Source organism: Phasianus colchicus, chromosome 19 (assembly GCF_987193195.1).
Source record: "Phasianus colchicus chromosome 19, bPhaCol1.hap1.1, whole genome shotgun sequence".
NCBI classification, from domain to species: Eukaryota; Metazoa; Chordata; class Aves; order Galliformes; family Phasianidae; genus Phasianus; species Phasianus colchicus.
Genome location: NC_143454.1, coordinates 8,591,049 through 8,618,405, shown reverse-complemented (window position 1 = coordinate 8,618,405; position 27,357 = coordinate 8,591,049). Strand labels below are relative to the sequence as shown.

The window sequence follows — 27,357 nt, the reverse complement described above, 5'->3', positions numbered from 1 at the left end:
ACTGAAGAAGAATTAGTTTGCTACTTTCAGGCAAAACCACTTCACATTATGCTTGAAAACTTATAATGCAGTGAAGTTGCTTCTTCAGGATATCATGAAAATTTTGGTAGAGTCATTCTAACGGAGTTATTTTATTAAGAGTGTTACAGAGACTTGGAAAGTATATATTTTTTTTAATATAATACCGGCTCCTGATGTCAGAGAGCAAAAGGTGTTCGCATCCTGTGCACTCACATGTATATTTAAATGTATCTTTTAGAATCACAGAATGGCCTGAGTTGAAAAGGACCACAATGATCATGTAGTTCCAACCCCCTGCTATGTGCAGGTCGCCAACCAGCAGACCAGGCTGCCCAGAGCCACATCCAGCCTGGCCTTGAATGCCTGCAGGGGTGGAGCATCCACAGCCTCCCCTTGGGAGGTTGATTCCATCTTTTCATTTATCTTTTATTTTAGTTCTATAACAGAAGTAAAACAGACTGCTGAAGTTGTATTTCAGTACTTTTGACCTAATAGTTATTCTGAATTTTACTAGCTGCTTTTCTAAAGTTTGTAGTAACCAGCAGACAGGAGGAGGTTGCCTTTGTTCCTGACAGCAGATGTGTTACCTGTGTTGGAGGTATTAACAGCAGGATACTGCCATTAGCTTTGAGGGCTGTCGTGGTGCTTGTATAGGTTGCTGCTTAATTTTTAATTGTTAAAAACACTTCCTGAATAAGTGATATTTCATTACCTCTTTTGACCACCTTTTGTTGTTATTACTTGTGCCTGATGTTTTCTGTTGCTTGGCAGGGAGAATTTAGATGCGGTGTTGTGTCAATACACATTTAATTTTTAATTTGTGACCCCTTTGTGGCTTGCTTGCTTGTATTTTTGATGAGCTGAGATAAGGGCATTTTCCTCTCTCTGATTGTTCATGCATTGCTTATGACATGAGTAGCTGCACAGCTGCCAGGGAAGGATAGATGGAGTAGAGTTTCAGGGCTGTGGTGCAATTCCTAAAAGACATCCATGAAACAAAGGGGAAATGAACACATGCACACTTCCTACTGTGTGTTTCAGTGCATCTTGTTTATTCTTAAAGCGTGGGAGTGTGGTAGTAAAGCAGCTTGTAATAAGGAAGGTCAGTAAAAATAGCTGGGCTATCTCATGAGAAGTGAATGGTTGTTTGGTATATCAAAGTACTGTATGCCTTTTGGGGAAAAAAAAAAAAAGGCTTTGCTGCATTCTTTTTTAATTATTTATTTTATTGAAAGCTGAAAGAACAATTAGAGACCTGAAACAGTGAGCATCTCAAAAAATAAGTAAATCAGCATTTCCAAAGTTATCCTCTGTCATAGTCTGCTTGGGTTAAAGCTGAGATTTTTGTGTCTGTTTGTATCAGCACATCTGCTTTGGAAGGAACAGCCTTGGCCAGTTCTTGGTTGACGTGGTAACAGTAGCCTTCCAAATACCCAATACTACCAAATGATCCACACAGAGCCCTTTAGATAACAGTGCTGCCAAACTGTTGCAGTAGTTATTCCTTGAGATGAAAAGCTTTGTTTTGATGTTGGTCAAATGAATACCTGCTGTTGGCTGGGTGTGGGATGCACGGCCAAGCTTTTAGAATTAAGTAGCCATGTTGGGAACTATAGTGAAAATGATGTTCACAGACCTTTTCCTTACAGAACTGTGTTATCCTGGCAGCTCTCATTATTTATTAGCACCTGCTATCCTGATATTTACTCACTGTAGTTTATCCAATAGTTTTGCAGATGGTGAAGTCATTCGTGTAATAGAAGCAGCTGTTTGGGAACTCAACAGCTTGTGAAGTGCTTTAAGTATACATACAAGCAGCTGTACAACTTTTCTTTTCCAGGTGTTTAACAGAGCTTAAAAACCAGTGCTGACATAAACATGGAAAGTTTAAAGTGATCTGAGTGCAAGAGCTAAGTGGTTTTGTCTTTGCTTTTGTAGAAATCATGCAGGTAAGTTACTGTGGCTTTGGGGTGTGCAGAAGCACATCGTAGCCTTGGAACAGGTCTTCATAGATTTATTTCTTTTCCTCCTCCACAATTTTATTTAAGAAATGACATTTTCTTCCTCGTGATTGAGGTACTGTTGCTCAGAAGGATCTTTATGTGCCCTCTGATGCTGAAGATAACAATGTGAGATGAGGCAGAATGGAGCTGTTGTTCTGTATGGGTAACATGACGAAGGAGTTCTGTGCTGAGTTATGTCTGAGGTGGCAGTAGGAAGGGATCCTGGCTGGTGTGAGCCCTGGTCTTGCTTACTCTACTGCCTTGTGTGGTGATGCTGACTTCTGCTGCCAGCTGCCTCCTGCCATTCTGATAGAAGTCAAGGGAAATTATAAGGGAAATAAAGGGTTTTCTGAGCAAGAGTGTAATTATTGATGATGGGATTAAAGCAATATAATGTACGTAGCCCAGATATGAAACACTTAATGAGCTTGTTGCTGTGGCTGTCTGATCCAGCTGCAGTAATACTAGCAGTTAGGGTAGATGCAGGGTTTTGGAATCCAGGAGTTTGAACTGATGCTTTCAGTATGGAAGAACTTTGCTTTAACGAGGTTATTTATTGCCTGTAGTGTATATTTATTCACCCTCTTTGCCCTTGGCAGAGCATTTGTATCCCCTCGCCCTGTGCATGCCTGAGGCATTGTCTGTTAAGGTGTTCATTCCCTTTGACTGCAGTGGAGCAGCACGTGTACAGCATGCTCTGTGCTCATCGAGCTGGGTGGGTGTTCTATAGATTCCCCCTCTCTTAGGAGGTGCTGCCAAGTAGTTCATGCTCAGCATTTGTATCACCAGTATAGATTTGTTGCTTTGTTGGTTTTTTGTTTTTTATTATTATTTGAAGTGAATACTCAAAATGAATCAACTGCCCGACTCCCCAGAATTGCTCTTTCTACCAGCATTACAAAACACTGAGCTTGTTGGACAGCAGCAAACCAAGTCTTCCCTGGGCTGCTGAGTAATTGCAGCATTAACAGTGTCCTGACCCATGCTGAAGATCTTCTGCATCTTGACTTAATTTTTTCTTGCTGGGATGTGGTTTCAGACTCCCAAGGCATATTATTAACAGTAGCACAACTAAGGGAAATGACAGAGCAGTGGTCATCTTGAACAGATCACATCATGCTAAGATTTGTCCTTGACTTTAACTTCACTGAAGTACGTTGTTGGCATCACCACTGAGATGGAATGTTGCATCTTTCTATTTGCTCTTCTTACATTCCAGCACTTCAGGAATTTGCACCAATGTCCATAGATGTATTTGAATAGAAGGTTTGCTATTGGATGTTATCATCGTGACATGGTATGGAAACTTCCACAGACTTGTCAGAGATGCTGTAACTGCTGCAAGAGAGCAGAAGTGAGCAGTTGCCATCAGTTTATTTGAAAGTTAAGCGCTGGTAAAAACAAACCTAAAGAAAGATGTTGCTGTTTATGTGCACCTTAAAATACATTTTGAAAATATTTGGATTTCAGTTTGTTATTTAGTAGCTTCCTGGTGAATTTAAAATTGAATTGTTGAGATAATTACCGTTAATGAGTTAAAATGATTTTCAGTCACATGACAAAAGAAAAAAGGAACATACAGTTTTTGTTCATTAAATTATCTCGATATGTTCTCTGATAGATTATTGGTATAAATTGTGTTTGTTGTAGGTCTCAAAAAAAAGAAAAGAAAAATCGATAGAGCCTGTAGAGAAATTCCAGACTTGCTGGGCTGCACTTGGTAGCTTAGTATTGATTAGACACAAATATTGAGCTTAATGACAATAAATGCCATTAAATGCTAACTATAATACTAAAGGAACACCGTTGAAACAATACCTCTTTTTTTTTCTGTTCTTCCTGATTGTAAAATGAAGTGCTTGTTCCAAGGAACATTAATTTTCATTTCTGGATGCGCTCAAACATTGTGAATTTAATGTAGTTTTACAGTGGCATGGACAGTGTAACTGAGTTATTGTGTTGGCAGTTGGTTGGGAGTTCAGGCAGACAGCCAAGGTTTTGTCCTTCCAGGACCTTGTTCTATAAAAACACAGCGTTGTGAAGTTCTGACATAGTGTTGTATGAAGGTTCAGCTTTTTCTGCTGAGACTTCACCCACCCAAACTGGGAATTGTTTCCAAGCGTGCTGTAATAGCAGTGACAAATGCGTGGTGTTGGCAGGAATGGTGTCACAGGGACTGGATCCTCTTCTCAGCCATTGCTTCCCGAGGTTACTTCTGAAGAGCACCTGTGTGCTGGGTGGGAGCAGGAGGCTGTGTGCTGCAGCTTCAGCTCTCAGTGGATGGGAGCTGTGAAGCAGTGACTCAGGAAAAAGCAAAATCCCTTGGTTTGCTTACAGAGGGACTGAAATGGAAAGAATAAGATTTGAGTTGAAACAGAACAGCTGGTTGTACATCTTCCCAACAGCGCTGTTAGCGCTGCACATCTCAGTTTGCTTTCTGGGTGCAAAATCAGTGCATCATAGAGGGACTGGAATGCAGGGGCTCTTCTGGATTGCTTGTAGCATAGATAAGCCATAGGTGTTTGTATTCCTGGTGCTGGAGAAATGCACCATGCACATCCTGGTGACATCCCGGGGTTTCCTTGTACAGAGCACAAAATAGGAGCTGGGCTGCTTGGGTTCTATTTTTGCCTTCCTTATTAATTTTTATTGTAATCTTGAGCATGATGAGAGATTTTTTTCTGTGCCTCATTTTTCTTATGTTTAGAGTAATAATATTTAACCTACTTCTTGGGAGTTTCTGGTCTAAATGTGTCTCGAGTGCTTTGGGTTCTTTGGGCAGAAATGCATTAATGAATGGTAGATGCCAAGTATTATACGGTTAGTGACTAATGGTTGCCTGTCCCTCTGGAGGAATGGATGCCATTTATGGGCTTTTAATTTCATGCAATTTTAGGCAAATGTTTTGGTGAAATGCCTTTGTTATTGACAATTACCTTAATGATTTTTTATTTGTTATTTTTAAATGACAAGGCAACAGGTGGTTACCTCTTTGTCTCCAGCTGCCGCAGTTATTAATTATTAGTCAGTTGTCTGCTTGATTAATATTAAATTTTATTATTGCAGGGTTGATTTTTAGCGACCAGAAAAGATGAGAGTGGAAAATCGAGGCAGTGTGCAAAGTATCCATGGAAAAAACACTAGGAAAGGTTATGAATGTAAAAACTGCCTCTAGGTTTGATTGTGCCCAGAAACGCTTCCCAAAGCTGCATTTGGGAGTGCTGATGGTGACTAACGCTGTTGCACCCATCTTCTTTTTAGGAGGAGGTTATCTGGACTTTGTGGGCATTTCAGGAGATTGAGTGAGATTAGTTTTGTTACTTTGGGAAGAGAAGAGTGGCAATTATTTGTCACTTCAAAAGAAAGACATGATTAGCCTTTGATTCTGGCTTGTTTTGTCATACAGTTTTGACAGCTTGTGCCTGTGATCTTCCCAGACTTATAACTGTTATAATTGATGCTAGGGTGCCATTGTAGGATAAGATTTATATGTATGGAATTTGCCTTCCTCACTCCGTACTGCTACAACCCTTTGTTTCACATCTGAAACATCCTGAGAGTATGATAAGGTGTTTGGCTGTTGTGCCTGGTGCTTGTTGTTATTCAATGTATTTTTCAAGGCTCTAATCAAAATAATGCTGTAAGCAGTACTGGTCTCACTTTTCCTAATTATGGGAAGTGATATATCAATACACACTATTATAAATCACAGCTCCCTTGTCAGCTGGTGGGAATTATTTAATGCTTTGCAACACCTTTATTTGCTAATGAGTATTTTTCTCCTGTTTCTTTGCTAAGTATTAATGTTCTAGCTGTTAGCCTATTTCAGGATGGAAATGATTGATGCTGCTTTATTTTAACCAAAACACTGCTGCCCACTCACAGCTCTTGCTCCCATAACTGCTTTTTCCCTCTGCAGGAGCTCTTCAGCCCAGTTGTGACTGAGATGCCTGATGTGCAAAGCAGAGATAGCTTTTCCCTTCTGAATTCTGTAATGCTGTCATCAAACCAAACAGTTTAAAACCGCATTTCTGATATTAACAACAGACTTGTTGCACAGCAGTGCAGCATATAGGTGAATGTCGTGGTACAAACATAAGACTGGAATAAAAGTCTTTATGTTTAGAAGTTGAGAAATACAACCAAGATCACTCCAAGATCGGCTTAAATTATCTCAGAAAACCATAATCTAATGCTACCTAAATAGTCAGATTTGCCAGTGATTTGACTCAAGAGAATTTCTTGAGGTCTGGCCCCGTTACTTGCGGTTCCTCTGAACAGGGGTGTGCAGGGTTTTGTTGTGTGGGAGAAGAAGTGGTGGCTCTGGCATGCTCCATCACAGCCCACAGGAGCCGTAACCGTGCTGGGGTCCTCATCTCTCTAAGGAAGCCGTCTCTCACTTTGTCTGAGTCAAATTAAAGATGTTTATACAGTGCTCGGGGACCTTCATATGAAGGGTATTCAAAGGATATGAGCACTAATATAAAATAACTGATAAACTGATAAACATCCAGTTGGTGTTCTTTATATGGAAAAGCATTTTTTTTATAGGTTCTAAAGGAAATCAAGCAAAACAGGAATTTTAATGATATCACCCTGTTGCTCTCCGCTATTGTTGTTGTCAGATCTTTTGGTGTGTCTGTTATTTATTTATTTTTATGTAGAACTGCCCTCACCTCTCTAATCTCTTTTGGATTTCTCTTTCAGAGTTACTAAAATTGGTCCCCTCAGAAAGTTCACAGAGTGACTTAGCTCTTTGAATTCCACACAAGCAATGCTCAGTTCTACCCAGCTGTATCTTAATCAGGTACTGCAAATAACTGGGCTACAGAACATGGGAGTCACCTGAAAGCAAATAAATGTGAGGCTGGTCTGTGGAAGGAGCTGTGCATAATCAGTGCAGTCTGCATTACCACCTCATGAAAATGTACATTTGGCAAAAAATATGACAGCAATTTTTTTTTTCAGGAGTTACTACTGGACTGCCAATATTGGAGATGTGTAACCCAAGGAGTCCGTGGTGATCCTTGGAAGAACAGTTGTCTGCTTTTGCTGGTGAACTTGTTTTAAATCTGGTCAGATACCTGAGCTGGCTGTGAGGGATGCTCCAGTTCTTTGCATCAGGCTGCTGTGCTGCTTTGTGAAAGAGCTCTGCTGAATGACTCCTGCAAAAAAACAAGAGCCAACTTCACTTCTGTTGTAAAGTGCTGTCTCTTGAGAAATGAGCTTGATTATTATTATTTTTTTCTGCTGTAATTATATTCTATTATCAGTTGGCTATGAGCAGGAATGTGGAAAAACAATACTCTGAATGTGGTGGTTGGCATTGTAGCCTAGGAACTACTGTCAGGCTTATTCTGTGGTTATGGCAGCATCCCTTAACCTTGTAGAACTTTGTAAAGTGCCACAGCAGGGCTGGGAGACAGAGACTGGAAGGTACATGAGAATATGGATGTGAGACTGTGGGCTGCTGCTCCTAACTCCTTTTGGATCTGATACCTGTCATTGGCATAAGCTGGCATTTCAATCAGAGTTGTATAGTCCTGAAGGTGGAGAGGGCTTATCAGTACATGTTATCAGCTTCTGTGTCAGTGTAAGATTAGCCCGAGCATGTAGCAGTTTATCTCTTTTTAAATGTCCTGGCTTCCATTTGCAAAGGAAACAAAACTGAATAAAATGTTGGAGCCATTTGTTCAGTTACAGTATGCCTAGAAAAGGATGCCCTCCGGATTAATAAAAGATTTACTGAAAGCTGATAGATTGTACTGGCTGCTGGTCTTTTACCTTCTTGATCTTTTCACAGAAGGATCAAAAGGTTCTGTATGCTGAGCAGTGTTCCCTTGTTGTGCTCTGTTGCAAGGTTCTTGGCTGAGTGTGAAGCTCAGTCACGCTCCAGTGCACCGCTGCATTTGCTGCGGCTGTAAGTTCTTGAGTTAGATGCCTAAAGGAAGGCAGGTGGGCAAGCTGAAATGGCTTGTGGCTGTAGCTGGTGCCTGCCTGGTGTCTTAGCTAAAAATGCATTTCTTAGTGTGCTTTTTTTTTTTCTAATACATGCTAATAATTGGCTTGCTCCCAGATATCTGCTCTTCAAAAGGACATGTACTGACAAGCTGGTAGTAATAACTGAGATACTTATTGGGTGGAATTAGTGTACATCATTGTACAAAAAGTGATGAGCATGCTGAAATGCTAAGAATATTTTCAGTATTACTTTAGTTTTGGTTGGAAAGCCAAGTCCACCGGCTACATCTTACAGCATGTGATGAAGTCAAAGTGGTCTTTGATATTCAGATTTATGCTTCAGAAGGAAGTTGTATTGAAAGCCCCCACCAGGCTTGATTAATTTGCCTGTTGTGTTTGAATTCTCCAAGCTTCTGTAACTGGCAGTGACATAGTGTTATAGGTGCTCTATATGTTTTGTGGGCTATTAGACACAAATTAATTATATCTAGATGTGACATTTTACAGCATATTCTAAAATAGATGTGTTTACTTCTCATTATATGAAACTGCAATTCCTGTGGAAATCGATGTTGAAAATACTCACTGAAAGCCTCCCAGGATCAGCAGGCATGCATGAAAAAAAAAACTGTGCCCATGTGCAATTATTCACAAATGTTGGGTTCAAGTGAATTATGTTAATCTTCTCATGTCAACAGCAATTTATTCTATTTTCCTTATTGCAGCATCCTGCTACTGCTACTGAAAAGCACCGTGGTTGTGGACTGGAGCAGAAAGAGTCCTCCGGTGTCTTTTAAACTGTTTGAAGCTGCCCATGGTTTGGAAATATTCAGGAATCTGTGATATGAGCTGTTTGACATTTTTCCTATTCCAAACGCTCAAAGGAATAAATCTCCATAAAGAGCAACTCAGTTTTAAAAGGAGCGTCTCTGCAACAGCATTTGGAATCTGAGGGTGTGACTTTACTTCCCTCTTTTGGCTGACCACCACGATAAAACAGCTGAATCAAAGACATTCTTCTGTGTAAGAAAATATATATTTTGAGGTCTTGACAGCTTGTTTCCAGTTTTAGTCTAATTCAGTTTGAAACAGCTGTTCCAGATCTCTGCAAAACAGTTTTTTGATGGAAATCATGACATTCTCAGCTACAGCAGTGTTACTGGGCTGGGCCTTAGTTCAGAAGTTGGCTTTTCTTTGTGTTAAAACATTTCTTCATTCAGAGAAAATGCCATTTTTACATCACATAAGCTGCACTCAAAGAGTAATAGCTTCTCTCTCCTCCCAGGGTTATCTCTTACTGTGGTTAGATATATGTTTCTGTCCCTGCATGACTTTTAAGGAAAAAACATTGCTGTGTGTTTTACCATTGCTTAGGTTTTCATTCTAATGTTCCCTGCCCTACCCATATGCTTTCAGCTGGGTTCTATTTAGAGTTTTCTCTGCAGTTGTCTGTGCACTCAGCCTTAGCAAGTTCTCTGGCTCGCCTTATGCTTCAGTCTTACGCTGGAATCAGATCCTGTATTTTCAGAATTTTTAATGTCACATTTTCAATTTGCTTGGTGCCTTTTTTTTTCTTGTGCCCCCCCCCCACTGGTTGGCTGCATTGGGAGGGAGCATTTCCCAGAGCTGAGTGTAGAAACCTTGGAGATCTCAGAACTGATGGGCAAGCTCTGTTGTGAGATCCTAATGTGGAGTGTGGTGTGCAGTTAGGAACTTTCTGCATGAAAGAATTTGCTGTCTAGTGGGCAGTGTGAACACGTGTGTTAAGATGGTGTGTGTAATCCCTGATGGGAAGAGTGATGGTTTCAAGAGCAGCAGTGCTGCTAAATGGCATGGGAAGGACTGGAGTTGCTCTCTCCTTTCCTTTCTTTGTAGCTTGCTGGATGGATTTCACAGCTCACTTCATTGTGCATGGCTTTGTTTTCTCATCTGTCAAATAATTGTGCTCCAAAATGAGTACTTGGAGTAATCAGACAGACTGCTGTGTGAGGAGCAGGGTGCTGCTGGTTGCTGTCTTACTGCTGAGCCCGCTGCAGACCAGTACCTTCCTGAAGCCTCTCTTGGATTATCTGTTAAGGCACATTTTATCAGCTGAAATAAAACCTGACATCTAGCATGACACGAAAGCTTTGCTACTTAAAGAGCTGTTAAATATGTTTTCCATTCCAGGTTCAGCATTTTGCCTGGCAGATATTTCGGAACGTTTATCACTTTCCTTGAGTCTTTTTTCCCACAGTCTGAGGAACCTGACTCGGGATTGTGTTAGGATTAACTGAGATTACTGGCATCTTCTCTCCATCCCTCTTGTGTACCTTGTATGAATACATCCTAATAACTATTGATATTGCATTCATCCTGTGAGAAGCAAAGACCTTTAGTGTCTGCTGATGCTGCAGTTTCTGATGTTGTGTTTTTCTTGCAAGTAAAATCAATTGAGACAAATCTTAGTAACTTTTACAGCAAAATAAAATGACTATGCCAGGCAACCACTGAAAGTTCCTTTTTTTAAGTAAAGGGATGCTCTTAGATCACATATACGGGGTTGTTCAGCAGAATTGATTAGTTGATCCACTAGATTTAAAGGTCAACTGTAATCACATTTCAGGAAGATTGAAGAAGATGCAAAATTGGTGCTATGCTTTTCTGAGTCCTATAGCTGCTTCTGATGCTTTCCCCCTGCACGCCTTAGTTTACTCAGCTGGAGCGTCAATACGTAAAGGGCGCAGGTCAGTGAGCCTGCTTTGTCTCCTCAATGAGGGAGCAGGTTAGTTGCTGTCCTCCAAACTGATCCCTTCCTTCTGGAAGATGGGATACAGATGGAAGGACTGCTACACTCTGTGTAAATGTCAGAAACAAATGCCTTTCTTGTAGAGAAAGGGTGTGAAGAAAACTGCAACGTAGTTGTCAAGATGGATGCATCCAGGAGATGATGATGTCCCCTTAAAATGCACACAAGTGGAATAAAGAGTGGAGATGTTCAATTGTGAAGAATCAGAAGAACATCCATTTATGTCACAGCCTGGTATTACATAGTTGTCTGTAGTCCAGGTTTGGAATACTGCTTGGGAAAGGTGCTGTTTCAAAGCCAGATTTCCACATAAAAGGTATGGAAGACGTGAGATGTGAACACATTTCTGGTTAAGTTTTGCAGCATCATGAACAAGACAGCTGCTTTGCCATAGCAGACTGCACAAAGTAAAAGCAGGGATGTGGGACAGCCATGTGTTTGGATTTAATGCCAAAAGAATCCTGATATGGAAGAGGAATTGATGGAGAAAAAGGTGATTTAGTTCGTTAAACCAGAACATGTTTCTGATTCTTAGAGGTTTTCATCCTTCTTGAAGCTTACTCTTCTGTGTGGCTCTTTCATAGAGCAGCAGAGGAGAAGAAAAGGTGTTAAAATGGAATAGATGTGAATGACAGGGGAACTTTTCCTGCACCAGAGGATACTGTGTTGCATATCTGATGATGATATGCCAGTTGTCATGGCACAGAGAGGGTTTTGTTGGGTGGAAGAATGACCCTTAGAAAAAAATACTTCTTAAAATTACCAGCTGGGGAGGATATTAACCATTTTATGGAGGTTATTTGGTGTAGAACTCCAAGAGTCTATGTTAGCTCACAAAGTACTGTCCTTAGTGCGTTTTCATACATGCTGCCTTGTAACATGCAGTCATTCCTGTATGTATAGGAATCAAGGATTTGTAGCTTTTCTGTAAGCATCCATGACCTGCTTTAAAAATAGGTACTGACATAGAGCAGCAGCTGAAGGATGTGGCTTGGCTGGACTGAGGACTTCAAAGAGGTTGAAAACAGTCATACATCATCTGTTCATGAAGCTCCCAGATTTCGGGGAGTCATCAGGTTATAAGAGAATGCTGCTATGTGGAAGGAAGCTTGCAAGGTTTAAAGAATAAGACAAAAAGCAGCACACGATCATTAAGAACACAATAGTACAGTGCTGATTTCAAGTTATGCTTTTTTCTTGTTTTCCCTCCAAATCACAGAGCTCTGTCCTGCGTTTGGTGGTCCTGCCAGCAGGATGCTGTTGTGAATGAAAACAATTTAATATAAGAGCTGTCATTTGCCAACATAAAATTAGAAAAAGGAAAGAAAAATTTGAGTATTTGAGCAAAATAGGTACTTAATCAAATGTAATTGTTTGCTTTCGTGAGAAGAGCATTGCTGGTGGCAGCTGTTATGATAGGCACAGTGCTATGAGTGTGCGCTGGGCATTGCTCTGCAGGTTCAGTTCTAATGCTTGTTGTGTGATCAGCTCTGGAAGAGAAATGTATGCTGAATTCCTTAAGATGAGTTACTTTAAGGGACAATCATTTTGGTTGCTGACTGAGAGCAGTAACGAACTTCTGCCTTCATGCTTCTTCTACAAACTAGACAGAATTGCTGTCAGCTGTGCTTTAATGCTGACTGCTTTCAGAATGCTGCCCAGCTTATGACTTCCCCTGTGTATTTCAGAAGATGTGAACTATGGAATGTTTTGTGATTAATGTATTTTTCTCTTTGTAATCTATTTCTCTTTCTCCTTTGATGGAAATTCAACTGGTTGGCTTTCTTGCTGATTGGTGTCCTGCTGCTGCTGCATTTCTGCCCTCTGACTGCTGCAGGCTGCTGGAAGCGCTGCCCGTGCTGCGGGTTGGTTGGCTCTGAGTGTGTCCTCAGGTCTGGAGTGTTGCTTCCATCCAAAACCAGCTGCTTGTCTGCTCCAGTGTGTGGCTGGAAACCTCCCTTGGCGAATGCTGGTTTTGTTCTACCTAGTTAAATGAGTCTGCCGGAAAGAAGAACAGAAATTGAAAGCCCCACAGCTTGGCGATGCTGCCCAATTGCAGGCTGTACCAGCTCTGTGGTTGTGAGCCTTCATTACGCAGCTCCTGCTCAGTGCACTTTTATTTAAAGTGGAACTAAAAGCAGAACTGAGCAGCTGACGCTCACAGCCATTCTGAGTAATGTGGGATTATGGGGAGGGGGACCGGACAGGAGGAGGAATGCTGCTGGTGCTGGGCAGTTTGCATGCATATATTTGCACAGAACTATGCAAGAAAAACTGAACAAAATCATGGTTTTACCCAGGAGTACAAGTTTACTGAACTAATAAATACTTTTTTTTTCTTTTCTAAGTATCCAGGACCAATGCAATTCAGTTTGCAGTGACTGTTGCAACAACCAGACAAACCAATGCTACTACATCACTGCGGTGTCCCCGTGCTGATGGCTCTCGTGGAGCAATCCCCATATTGCAGAGCCATCTGTTTCCTTACTGTCCAAGCATTAGGCTCAATAGTATAAATTACAAACTGCTCCATGGCTTTCGATTGTTCCTGTTTGCTTAGCATGCCAGAAGTGAGCCTTCAGCTCTCAGCACCATTTATAAGCTTTACTTGCTCTTTTATTTTCTTTAATGACTTGGGCAAATGCTTGCAGTTGAATGAATTGTCAGTTGTTCAATGTTGCTAAATTGTTGACTTGCTAAGCTTTGAAAGGGATGTAGGTAGCATCCTTACTAATTTATTATGCCTTTTTTTTTTATGATGGTCACCTGAAGCAATAGAATAACGTTAGCAATTTTTACTTCATTATTGATGAGGTGTACATAGCAGTGAGAGGGCTGTTCAGGTGGTGCCTTAAACTGGGGCACTGGTGGAATGTTAGGTTTTGATATTGTGAGATTTTCTTAGCGATATTCAGGATATGTAAAAATAAGGTTTGTCCAGAGCTCGATGCAGAGCTGAAATATCTGGGCTCCATGGCAGAGAGTTCAGTGTTAATTAGGTTAGTGAGGAGTGCCTGCAAGGCTGCTGATCCGTGAAGAGTCGAAAGCATGCCAACCTCTTTTGAAGTCCATAAAAATTAATCATTCAGGTTTACCCACTGTTTTAATTCTTTCCCATGACAACTTGGGAAAAATGCCTCTGTCTCAAAGCCCTTCTGATTACAGCAGGGCAAATTTCTAGCTAAACTAGAAATTGGTGGGTTTTATTGCTTCTGAAACGTAACGTTTCGAATTCTGCTGGGGCATTTGGTTGTGTGAATGTTGCAGGGCTTGGTGAGGGATGTTTGTGCTGAATACACTGACAGCTGCAAGTCTGCTCTTCAGAAGCTCAGGCTTGGCCCTGAGTATCATCCTCTCTCCTCTCTACTCCTGTTTTGAACCCAGTAAGGAGAAGCATATGTTTTCTTGCATCAGATACATTGGTGTTACCTTGTGAAGCATGACAAGGTCATGCATTTGTATGGCAAAAGAGAAAACCTCAGATTAGATTTGAGCTATCTTAGACTTGTGGGTTTTTTTTTTTCAGTGATGTATGACAGATTCCCATGATATACATGGTTAAATTTCCATTCATGTAGGTATGAATGTGCTGATGCTACGTTGGTTCTCCTGAAATTGGTACTGTTATATTATTAATATTGCAGATCATGCCAAGGAGGTGTCTCGCATTTAATATAGAACATAAGAAGGCTTGCCTGCCCCACATGAAAATCTCAAATTGGAAGTGAAGATGCTATAAAAATTTAAAAGCTACAAGGTCAGCCTGAAAATCATCTTTTTTTTTAAAAGCAGAAAATCATCTATTTTTAAGAGCAAATTTCCTTACCTGTTAGTACCTTTACTAATAACATATGCAGTTATTAAGGCTTGAAAAAGGCTTTAAGCCTTACTTTAATTGCAAAACTGTTTTGTTACCATTTGTTCAGGAGCCTGTTAAGTCTGGGTTTTCTGGTTGGGTGACATGAGAACTGATCAAAAGCATTTGGATTCCTGCACTCCCTCTGTATGATCAAACAAGTTGAATTTATATTACTCATAAAAGCTAATGGATGTCTGGCTTGTTTTGTATCAGCATTCTTTACTGCTGGGGGAGAGATAAGAGGGTTCTTCGTTTTAGCAAGACCAAAAGAAAAAAAGTAATTAAAAATAGAAATTCTATTCAAGCTGCAGCTGAGGTGTTTGGTTTCAACACTTGTGGTAGTAAACAGTGCAAAATGGAAGAGGGATAGTATGAGAAGACTTCAGAGGTGAGCATGTGTGTTGGTTTTTTTTAGCTATGTTGGCTATATTATCAGGACAGAAGTAGCTTACACTGGGTATTAAGCAAGGCTGAGCACTCACAAAGGTTCTGTTAGGTTGACTTAGTATTTCCTCAGAAGTTTGTGCCAGGAACTGACTCCAGCTGTCCAGGCTCTTAACCATCACGTGCCTTTTCTTTTGTCTCTCCTGGGCTCAGTGACTGTGTTCCTTCTTATCTGAGACTTAAAATGAGGAGGGTCTGTATCCATGAGAACAAGCTGTCCTCCAGAGCACAGAACTCAATTTGAAGGTTTGGAATCTCAGTTTTTGACTTACTTTCAACACGTAGCTAGTAAGATGTGCTTCGCTGCCAGTTAGTGGCTGATCAAGACAGAAAGTAAAGGTGATCTGCTCCTTTATTTCAAGTGATAGAAGTGGGGGGTAAAGATTTTAACCTTGCTCACAACCCAACTTAAAGCCTCTCTGGGCAGCTTTGAAGACCTGTGGTGCTTCTGTCAGCTCTTACAGTCTGTAGGAGCTCTACTTCAGGTGTACAAGTGGTAAATCATTCCGTGCTCTTAAGGTTGAGCTTGCTCAGATCCACAACCCAACATGAGTGGAATAAGAATTATGAAAGTGAACTTAAACTTTCCAAAGAAGTGAGATAAAACAGGAGAATATCATACAAGACACCTGAGAAGATGAGTGTGGGCATTGTGTGTAATACTGTAATACCATTTTTGCCTGAAGATGGGTGCTGGGTAACTGCTGTGCATCCATGCGATCCCATGGGCGGTGCTGACTGGAGGTCCCTTAGAAGTGTGCAATGAAAGTCGGTGCTGACAATGAGCAAAGGTATTTCCTCGTTATTGAATGCTTTCTTTGCAGCCTTAACAATCTGTAATGCATTAAAAGAACACTGCTTCTCTCCTCCTGTACGTTAGCCTTTAAATATGAAATGTTTAATTGGTCAGTGCAAAAGCTCAAATCTGACAGTAAAAGCGTATGCTATAGCCATCTAAATAAATACAATACAAAGCTGTCCGGAGAGAGCTGCTTCCTTTCAGTGGCAGTGAGAGAGGGGTAGATAAAATAATTGATGTGCCCCATTAGCTGTCAACCAAGTTTCATGTGACGTGTCTTTCCTTTGGCATGCATATAGCAGCAGCGCATTTTAGCACCTCGCCTACAGCATCCACCTCCTGACAGCAAGCCTTGCCAATAGGAAAGCATTCAGCACTTCATTATTTCTACAACCTGAGTGCATTTGCAAATTAATTGATGTGTGGGAGGAAAGGCATCTGCTATTGTAGAAGTCCCGAACTCTTGCAGAGAAACTAGAAATAAACCGGGTAGCTGTAGTGAGCTGGTGTGCTGGTGCAGGTGTTGAAGGCTGCCTTGACTGGTTTTATTGCTGTCTTTGGTACATTCTTTCTTCTGAAAAAGAAAAACCATTGGCTGAGCAGTGAGAACTGATAGTATGCTGAAGAGTTGGATAATAGCAGACATGTATGGGTAGTTAGCAAGGGGTTTCGTACTTCTTGCTGGCTCAGCACCAGAATTTTAATTAGGCCTGTAATGAATGACTAGGAGCATTTTAAAGGCGATTAATCTTGTGGTGTGATTGAGTTAATTACAATATCATTATGAACTCCCATGAAAATAACACGAGGTATATTCCATTTGTTTTAATCCTGAAGATCTTTCTGAGGTCCCACTGGCTTCGTCTGAAACAATCCTGGTGGAAACCTTCCCTATGGCAGGGAAAGCTGGAGAACTGCTCTGTGCTCCCCCTCCAGGCCCTACTCAGGGCTCTATAACCTGCTGCCATCCTTAAAACATCCCTTCTTGCAGGGGAGCTCATCTATTCTAGCTTTCCTTGCATGCTGTAGTATTTCCTTGTTTTTCTGATCACTTAGCTTGCCCGAGTGTGGAAGATGAGGATATGTAGTCTATTTTCAGAAATAAAGATTACAGCAGCTTTTGAACTCTTTGTGCTGTGGTTTAAAAAAAAAAAAAAAAAAAGCATAGCAAAAGAGGTGTTTTTGCAAAGCATATGGCATTTACACTAGCTCTGACTACAGTAAGTTTTGGATTTGGTTGTAAAACAGCTCTCTGCTTTTTGCACTCTCTAGTCAGAGTGTGACATCTTCAACAGATGGACAGATAAACTTTCCATAATCCATGCCTTTCCTTTCAGAGGAGGAGATGAGATTCTCATTTGTAAAAGTTGTTGAGGAAAACCTCATCTGTATAAGTCTGTTGTAGGCTCAGATGTCAGGGTGTGAAAATGTGATGGATACGCAGCTGAGCACTGCAGTTATTGATATTTTGGGGGCTCTTCTGGCAGCTGCAGAATCAGCCCTGCCTTTGCCTGTGCTCTAAGCCTTATTAGATCATTTGCTTCATCTGTTTTCAGAACCATGTGCTTAATCATGGAACAGGCATATTGCTCCAATCCACGTTCTCTTTGTATTGGCTAATATTTGGTCTTGTTTGCTTCTTGTAACCGTGCATCATCAGGATTGGTTTGGTTCAGTATTTAGAACAGTACCATCAGGAGAGTCGTTTCCAACCTTAATTAACCCTGCTGGGATGGTAGAAGTGCCTTTTTTTCTTTCAGTAACTTTTCTGGTCACACTTCTATATATTCCATCCTCTTGACTATTACAGATTTGGTAAATAGTTTAGAAATGCCAGCCAGTGATGTATGGGCCTCTTTAACATTTCTTTGATTTATGTGCACTGTGCTGAGAAAAAGCAGAGGAAGCACATTATTCTGGGGGAAAATGTTGCCACTCTTCAGTTTTTTCAGTCTTAGTTAAAAGCTACATTTTTATCAATCAAACCTGATAGATTCTTTGTTCATTCCTGCAAACATTCATAACTTAACTCCTTGAAGTCTAAAGAAATAATTTGGCCAACGTTTTGATAAATGCCTATTTTTATTTTATTTATTATTATTATTTTTTTTAAGTCTTGCTTGACATTTCTTTTAACCCGATTTTTCCAAACTGGAATTTTTCGTTGATCACGGGTTGAGTGTTTGAAGTACAGACATTCAAAAATCACTGAAGCTGGGGGTTTAGCATCTTACATTTTGTTTGTATTCCTCTATTTTTAATAATGCTTTGCACAAATTAATGTTGAAAAATACATGGAGGTTTTCAGCACTGTAGAGTAGGGTGACTTCCTTTGAAGGACTGCAGATGTATGATTATCCAGCTTCCCATCTAAAGGTCCTTATTAATTGCAGAATGCTAATTTTGCTTAAATTGAGTGTTTTATTTCAGAAGTCCATGTTATGTTGTAATTCACAAAGGGCTATTCTGAAAAATTAAAAGAAGAAAAAAGCACACAAAAATCTTGTAATTTACAGTTCCTAGGTATCATGTAATATTGTTTCAGCTGGAGAAACTGGTCAGTGGAGCTTCTTCAGGAGGAGCTCACTCTCATGTTTTTGGCTGCCTTCCTTACCTCTGCCTGGCTGCACACCTTGGATTGGTCGGGTTTGCATAAGTTGCACATTGGAGACATTTTATTGAACGAGAACATCTATTTCTTTATTCCAAGTGGTTTGTTTGCTATAGTGGCAAAGCTCAACCACAGTCCTGCAACCTCTGGCATGCTGGTAGGCAATTCGAAGGGGCTTTCTGTAGCTGATTCCAGCCCTTCGTTCTACCACTTAATTTTCAAGTACCTTCACATTTCTTATTTAAGCACCTGAGCATCCCCTGTCAGCGAGGCAGCATGCTGTTCTTTATCCTGACATAGCTGCCACCTGAGCCCCCGACACAAAAGGTTTAGTCTGGGGCTTTAGAAAATAATAAGCTCAGCACAACAACAGTGTCTTCGGTTCAGAGTTCTGGTGGTTTTTAAGGGAGCACAGCAGCACTAGGGAAGATAAGAATGGAATCCTTATTCGGCCTTGAGTTTTAATGATGACTCCTCTCTCCTATAGATTGCAAGGAGGATCCTTTTCTCAAAGAAGAATTTAGGTTTTCTGTTGAATATTGGTCCAGTGCACTTCTTACTCCTTGAGACTGTAACGAAACCCACAAAGTGAATGCGCAGTGTGAACAGATCAAGTGGTGTGACTCCACTTCTGAATCATTGACTGTGACTGCCTCTGTACCAACTACATCCTTGGGCTCAGGGTTACCTGAAATTGCTGCTCTTTGTTGCTGTGTGTGTTTTTATTCTGCCGTTTAGATGCAGAATGCAATGTAATAATTCCATCCCACTTTTGGGGATGCTTTTATGTGTATAGGCTATAGCTGCACATCCAATGAAATGCCAGTTTCTTTCCACTGAATTATATTTATTGCAGGAAACACTATGATCTGAAATCAGCACCTACGTTCAAATCCTTCAGAATACCTGAACATTTTAATAGGCATTTTTAGCATAAAATATTTATCTCTTCAGAAGAGATAAATAAGGCAGTGCAGTCTGTAGCCCTGGATTATGATTACCTCTTTGAACCTCACAGCCTGTTGGCTGCACAGAGTTGCTTTGTGATGATGTTAACTGATAAATATGAGTATGTAACTATTTAATAAATTCTAAAACACTTAAAAAAATGAAAATGAAAAAAAAAAAAACAAACTGGGAAGAGGAGGAGTGCCTTTTGTAGAGGCTTTGAACAATGCAGATGATTTTATTGGCAGTGAGGATGCGGATGCTGAAGTTTTGACCAATTCCTTGGAAGTGCCAGATTTGCTATCTCTGCATGGTTAAAAGCCAAAGGCTTGCAAGCAGTATTGGAATGAGGGGATGTTGATGCAGTCATTCATCAGCAGAACTTCAATGTTTTTGGAAGAAGAGTGTAGGATGAACGCAATTTAAGGCTGAAATCTAATGCTAATTAAAACAGCGCTTTCAGCATAAGTATGAATCCAAAGACAATAGAATAAAAGACATGGGGAAGGCAAAGCATTAAGACCAGCAGGGAAATATATCGATGCTTTTCCTCCTGTTTTATCAAGTATATACATGTCTGAACCTGTTCTTCAATTCCCTAGCCCTGGGAGGACAGACCTAAGGAAAAGCAAGGTCGTGTCTGCAGGGCGCTGCCCACCGATGGCTTATTGACCAGCACTGGCCATGTGCATCCCAATGCAATGCAGAGAAGATCAGTTGCATGCAAGAGGCTTTTAACAGAAGTGCGAGCTCATTAGTTTCACAGCGTATTTGGATCAGGGGGGGAGATCAGGAAAGGATGGAATAAACTTTTGTAGTGGGATTTTAAAACAAAGAATGAAATGGGGGCAGCCCTTGTTCCCTTAATGGATAGATATTTGTTGTTTAAATAATCTCATAAACTGGGAAGTGATGGGGGGGGATAAATGTTTAAAATAATGGAACAAAGTGTCCTAATTAAGTTGTAAAGTAGAGCAAAAGCACAACATCTAGCTTTCTTATTAATTGAAAAGCCTGCAACCCAGTTCAACAAGAAGAAAATGAGTAAATAAATTGGAGACACTGCTCTTTTGGTTTATTGATGCTGTTATGGCCAAGCTGAGAATTCAGCTATTCTAAAATGATCAAACATTGTTTGGGGGAAAAAAAAGAATTTCCAAACTGGCCTCATTATCTGAGACGAGCTTAAAAATAACAATTAAGGTAGTGTAATTTCTCTTCTGCTTACTTCAGTGTGCAGAGATGAAACTGTGGGAGTGTCCTGGCTGCCTGATCATTGCTCTTTTCAAAGAACAGCCAGAGTTTTATCTCAACAGACAAATCCCTTGTTAGCTGCAAGGGAGAAATAATATAATGATGAGGGGCAAAGTACCATGCAACTCAAAAGGAAACAAATGTGCATGCATTTGCTGGTATTGCAGTGAAAATTCTTTGATAAGTGTCTGGCAGGCACTTCTGTAAAACCCAATTGCTCCAAGAGATGTAAATTTTATTTCTTTTATATAGATAGATAGATATAAAAGATTTTTCTCATGTATGTGTGTGGTTTGTATCTAAATATGGGAAGGTCTGAAAGAAAAGTCACCACGGGGAATGCAATCACAAAAGTCATTCTTCTGATTTCATCTCTTAAAACAGACCAACTGGTGCTTAGAAAGCTTTGAGTAATGCCAGTATGAAATGGATTGTGTATGGGAGTCTACATGGTCAGTGCTTCAGGTTATGATAACCCACCCCCCTCCTAATTTCTGCACCTGGCCTTGTAAGTTAGCAGAGTGCAATGGCTTTGGTTGGTCAGCAGAGCAGGTGAAGTTTGCAACCCATGAACTATGTAAGCAAAGACCTTTAGGCCCAGTGTGATTCTAATGGTGAAGCTTTAACTTCAAAAGCTTTGAATGGACTCTGTGTCTATGTATGTACTTTCATAAGGTATACAACAAGTAACCCTACGCACCAAAACGTATGTACTCCTTCGAGATGATGTCAGTTTGATCTGCTTGAATGATACGACCTGGATGCATCATTCTGCTTTGAGCCCTTGGCTGCCACGTGGGCTGCAACACCAGTGCTGCCAACTCCAAATCTTAAACACGATCAGCAGAAGGCAGTGCTGTCTTCCAGGGGAATAGAGAGGTTTTTCTCTTGTTTTTTTTTGTTAGTTTGTTTTGATTGTTGTAGGCAGTGGATTGCATTGTTTCTGGTGTGAAAAGAGCCATTGGGACACAATGCAGAGATACGACATGATTAACTTAAAAAATATCAGTGCTTGTGAAACTCCATCCAATCTGTATTTCTCTAATAAACCTTCTCTCTTTAAATAGCTCACGTTAAAAATAATGGCGTGTTGAGTGAATGGAGGCATTGCAGCATTGAGAAGAGACTCCGAAGTGCTGACTTGTTGAGATGTGTTTTACTTTTGTCAGGAAGATTGAGCAACGTTCCTATACGAATTCAGGTTTCCCGTTCTCAAATACTGTGAAAATGTACATTTTGGCACCTGTAAAACATTAGTGAGGATCATTTCTTTTTGAAAACGTAGGCCATGTGGCTGTTAACATAGGAAAAAAAAATTGTGAATCTCACAAATAAGGAAAATTAAAAATAATCTGTGTTCCACTTCCAGGTAAAGCTTTTCTGTGTATTGAAGTATTACTTCCAGTAGTTCTCCAACAGCCTTGAGAACGAGAGCCTCTCTTGGTTTTAAGATGTGGGATTTGCACATTTGAAACCACAGTTTTAAGGAAAATATCAGCTCTTGTGAAACTGTACGAGTTGGCACTGATGTGTATCCTGGCTGCTAACTGCTGTATATTGATTTTTCTCATTGTTGGTTTTTAGTTTTCCGAAATAGATTTTGTTTCATTTGCGTGTGTTGGGGGAAAAAGAATCAACGTTGCTGATATTTTAGAGGACTATTTCATAAGGAAGAAAAGAGTTGAGCTTCTTGTTAACCAGCTGGAATTCCCAACAGCCGAGAGACATGGAGACATGGAGAGACTCTGAATGATGGGGAAATTCCTTAGTGGCTGACCAAGAAATGGCTTACCATACACCCAGTGCTGCACCAATATTCAAGTTTACTACGTGTTCAGCTGTGTTACGGACAGAGATCTTGCTGCTTACCAGTCTGCTTGTTTAAATGAACACGGTAGGCAAAAGCAGATGGGAGGTCATTGGGAACACAGCAGCAGAAGGCTTTCATGCCCATCCGCAGACACCATGCTGCGGTCCCCAGCTGAGTCCTGGGCTCTCAGAGACGTGCAGTTCACCTGCCTGGATTTCTGATGCCGCTGATGTTGCTTTGGTTTATTGCTTGACTGCTGCTTTCAGTCTTATTTCTCCTGCTCAGAACAAATGATTAAGAAAGGATTTCCCCATCTTTTCAGTTGACACCCTTCTGCCCCCAAAAAGGAACGCGTTCTGTGCAGTTCAGCGTGTGATGCTTTAATAATGTATAAATCAAGCTGGACAGGACCGCCTGTCAGTTTTATTAACTTTGACCTTTTCTCCCATTATAAGGATGGTTTGGTAAATATTTAATGGGCCATTATAGATTTTGACAGTCGGATCTGCATTCCTGGAAGCGAAGGTAGATTATGTACAAATACTTATAATTAATAAAAATAGCTTTGCCACTGGGAGCAAGCCTTCAAGGACAGAATTGTTTCTTAGGATCTATTTATTTTTACTTCCTACTTTCCTTGCGTTTTGCCCACTAAATGTCAGGCTGGCCAGTTAGGTTATGAAACGTTTTCAAAAGGTTACATTTAAAATTCATTTATGATTAACGCCTGTGATTACCTCTGTCTTGGAGCAAGTGGCCGATTGATGTTATTTACTTGAGATATCTGTCAGTGTCGTTCTGTGCAGTGAACTGATGGCATCAACAGCACAAAATGGCTGAAGCTCGTAGGATGCAAGAGGGAAAGGTGCACTCCTGGAGTCAGAGGGTCTTCTGCCAGAGCTGCTTTTCCCTTTAATTCCCGACATATTGCACTCCCTGCAAATTCTGGGAGTGAAGATTGAAAACTAAGCCCCTGAAACCTTGAAACATTGCCTTTTGAACGATTACTGTCCATTGCTCTCATTGATTTTTTCATTTCAGAAATCTGTAGAAGAACAAATTTGAGCAAAATCCATGGGGCTCGGAGGAGTTGGTAGGGCAGTGCTTGGTGCTGTGCCACTGCTCACACCGTGTGCCAGGGAAGTCAGGACCATGTCAAGGCACTCCATTTTCTCCAGGCTTTGTCATTTGGGTTTGGTTGGCTGGCTGGCTGGTTTTGCTCATGTTAACAGCCACCTTCCAGTAGATTGCTTTACCAAGCCTTGTGTCCCATGGATTCAGTCAGTACCCTGCAGAATAGCTGTGCCTAAAGCTGCCTTATGTTCTGAATGTTGTAAGTCATCATTTCCTAACTGTACATCTTTTTGTGTGTGGATCATGGGATCAATGTTGGTAAGTTGTTAAACAGTTCACCTTTATCAGAACAATTCTGTAGATGGTTTAATGAAAACGTTGATGTAGGGATTGGCTGAAGAAGGGGATTTTGTTTGTCTCATGTTGAACCTTGAGCTTTTTTCCATTTCCTCTTCAAAAGGGAGAGCCAGGAGCTTGAGCTGAAAGCATCTCGAGGTGGACTTGGAACCTGTTGCACTGGAAATTGGTTTCAGGATGGGCACAGCATTGTGGCTGTTCTCAAATTTGTGAGCAGTGGGAGTGCACTGAAACTTGTAAATTCACATATGTCCTTCATAAATTGTCTTTTATTGACAGGTAAAATAAAAGGTTAGAGAAGAAAGCTACTGAATACGAATCTTTCTGCTGTAACACTATCAAGATATGCTACTTGATATTTAAAAGGCTAGATTTTTCTTTAGACTGACAGAAGCTTCTTTGTGAATGCTGTGTTTTAGGGAAAAAAAGATGAGCATTATTTTAAAAAGAAAAGTTTATACAGTGATAAAGTCACACCTTTCTTCCTATTACCTTCTTTCGGAAAGTAAGGATGCTCGATCCCTTGAGAGGAGAACAGTCTTAATGCTAAAATGCAGCTCCGAGTTTCAGGAGAGTTAGGACTTTCTCAAGTCTTTGATGCATCATCTTACTTTCCCAGTGGCATAGTTTCCTTGTAATATGTATTTCACAGCAGACTTTTATATGCTTTTGTTCGTATCATCTTCTATCCAAGCAATACATGAAATAGCATACATTAGCTTACTGGCTGGCTGATTTTTTTAATCAAGCGATACAGATAGTAGAAGTCTGACACAGAGCACTGCAGTGGTTTGTGTTTTAATGTATGTTTTTTCCTTCCCCAGCTGCAGTACCATGCCGGGCTAGCATCTGGCCTTTTGAATCAGCAGTCTTTGAAACGCTCAGCCAACCAGATGGGGGTATCTGCGAAACGCAGACCGAAAGCCCAGCCAACAACTCTCGTCTTACCTCCCCAGTAAGTAATGGAATCTTATGAATATTTTGAAGAGTTTGCACAGTGGGGTGGGGATTATTTGGGATTTTTAATAAGATAAATACACTACAAAGTCAGTAGTCATAAAAACTTTGAGTTTGTGTTTTTGTTTCGTGCCAAGTGAATTATTCTTGTTGGGTGGTTGGGATATTCTATGGGAGCAATCTTTTGTTTCCCCTCCTGGAAGAGGCAGTGCTCTGAGAACAGAAAAGTTGGAAGGATGCTTTTTAGTAGCGGGTCATAGAAATTTTTGCAACACAGAATTGTCATTGAGGAATGATGTTCCCTTGATTAGTATGACGTGGAGCTTCAAGAAGGACTTCTCTGAAGGTCCTGAAAGGCAGAAGCCAAGCCATTTTTGGTGTGAGTGCTTCCTTGACAAATGTCTGTTCCGAGTCCATCTGTTCACCATATGTTAATTTTGCATTGGATCTAGACCTCTTTTACAGGTGACAAGCAATTACGAAGACACTTAGAAACTGTTTGAGGACACAGAGTATCAACACTTCAGGCAGTCTGTGTACTGATGCCAGAAACACGGAGATGCTCACAACTAAGCTTATGAATTAATAAACTGCTTAAAATATTTAGTTACATATAAGAAAATGATTATTATGTAGAAAATGAAGTGCTAAGCAATTATTCATTGTACTGAGCATCTCTGTGGAAGCTGTGTGCTTTTTTTCACAGAACAAGAGTCACTGGTGTATAAACACCATGCTACTAAAAATGTCGTGGTTGTAATAATAACAAGTCCTCTTGTCACAGGACTCCACAGCTCGTGAAGGAATCAAAAGAAGTTTAGATTTGTTCTCTATATGGCCTGAGAATAGATGACAATAGACAGGACATTCCCCACGTATATTAACTTTAAAGGATTGTGAGAATCCATACGGTGTTCTACTGATGCAGTGAGGCATCATTCAAAGTGGCTAGGAGGGCAGCTGTAGCAGAGCCACCAGTTTGAAAAGCAGGTGCTGTTTGTAGTGTATTTGTGGAAAAAACACAGGTGTATTATGATGGACTTTGGCTCAGTGTTGTCTTTTTTTTTTCTTTTTCTTTGTTGGACCATTGAGTTTTGCCATCAATAAAGCTGAGCGCTGTGGTGCTAGTTGTCATGATTTGTATTCAGAGGCCTTAAAATCATGGCTTCTCCAGTTCCTAGCATTACTTTAATGACAGAGAAAGAGCTGTTGTAACGTTTTTTCATATAGAAAGGTCTGTACCTGTATATTCTATGTCAAATGTAAGGGAAAAAACATTGCAGCAGTATAAATCTTTACGCAGTGTGCAATATACAGATTTACCTAACAGTAGTGATGTCTTTTTTTTTTTCATCTGCAGGTGATTATTCCTTTTCATTTAATGACACTCTTATCTAGAATTTGCAGATAGGTACCATGTTAAAATTTAGTTACAAAGCTTAGCTAGTCTTGGAATTATATTCTGATATTTTATTACCGTTTCCAGCACTGTTCACAGTCAAAACACGTTTGTACTGAGCTGGCCCTTTATCCTCTTTATTTTTTCCTCCCTGACTTCTTTGCCCTTCCAGATTTTGTTGTTACCTGCTATCTTGGTGTGTTTTAAGAAGATAATAATAGTTATATTAAATGAAATCAAATACCTGTTGAGCTCGATGTCGCATTTCCAACACAAGGCAGAGGCAGATTATTAAAAGACATAAAAATAGACTTCTGAAAAGTGGTTTTATGGAAAAAAAAAGAAAAAAGTGTGACAAATGGAATTTTAATATCTTGTTTTTTGTTGTAGTTTCATGCAAATAATGATGAATAATTTTGTTATTTTCTTTCTTCAATCTCTATAAAGTGCAAAGGAAGAAAACATCCAGGTGCAAAATTATGCATCTCCTTGAAGGGACACATTTTAGAAAAAAGACTCTTTTAGTTTCAATACAAAGTTTCCAATGTCACTTCAGATTTTTTTTTTATATTATTAATATTAATATTAATATTAATATTAATATTAATATTAATATTAATATTAATATTAATATTAATTTTTTTAGATTTATTGATTAGCTGGGAAATCAGTAACTATTCTTTGTCTTTTTTTTTTCTGCTTTGATTTATGTTGTGAAAATGAAGTTCTGTGGCAGGTCTTTGGGCTGAGTAACAGTGTGATGAGTCAAGCATATATTAAATATTGCTCAGAACAACTACGTTACCTAGTGCTTTTCTTAAACCTGAGTATGTCCAACTGCTTATGTGCTAAAATGTCATTTTAGGATATCAAACCAGAGCAAACAGTGGCACTGCAATAGTCCTTCCCAGCCTGCAAAGGGATGCAGGAAACACTCTTGATAAGGACTTTATGTAGATACTGATTTGGACAAAAGATCTTCTAAAAATGTTTATTTTAATGCTGACTTTGCTTGCTTTGATATTAAAATTATACTTTGAGTTCAGGTAGCATTACCAAATTTTTATTAATT

General features: G+C 40.1%; 1 protein-coding gene across 6 annotated transcripts in view; it reads left to right on the top strand.

Annotated features, from left to right (window-relative positions):
* The window catches only part of MED27 (mediator complex subunit 27), an 81,560-nt gene that overhangs the window by 4,473 nt on the left and 49,730 nt on the right, over positions 1-27,357 (top strand). For all 6 annotated transcript variants that reach the window (XR_016458981.1, XR_016458982.1, XM_031601760.2 and 3 more), the window contains exon 3: positions 24,754-24,884. Coding sequence is in view for 4 of the 6 variants with exons in the window: in XM_031601760.2 (XP_031457620.2) it covers positions 24,754-24,884 (131 nt within the window). In the remaining 2 variants the exon portion in view is untranslated. The remainder of the gene's footprint in view (positions 1-24,753; positions 24,885-27,357) is intronic.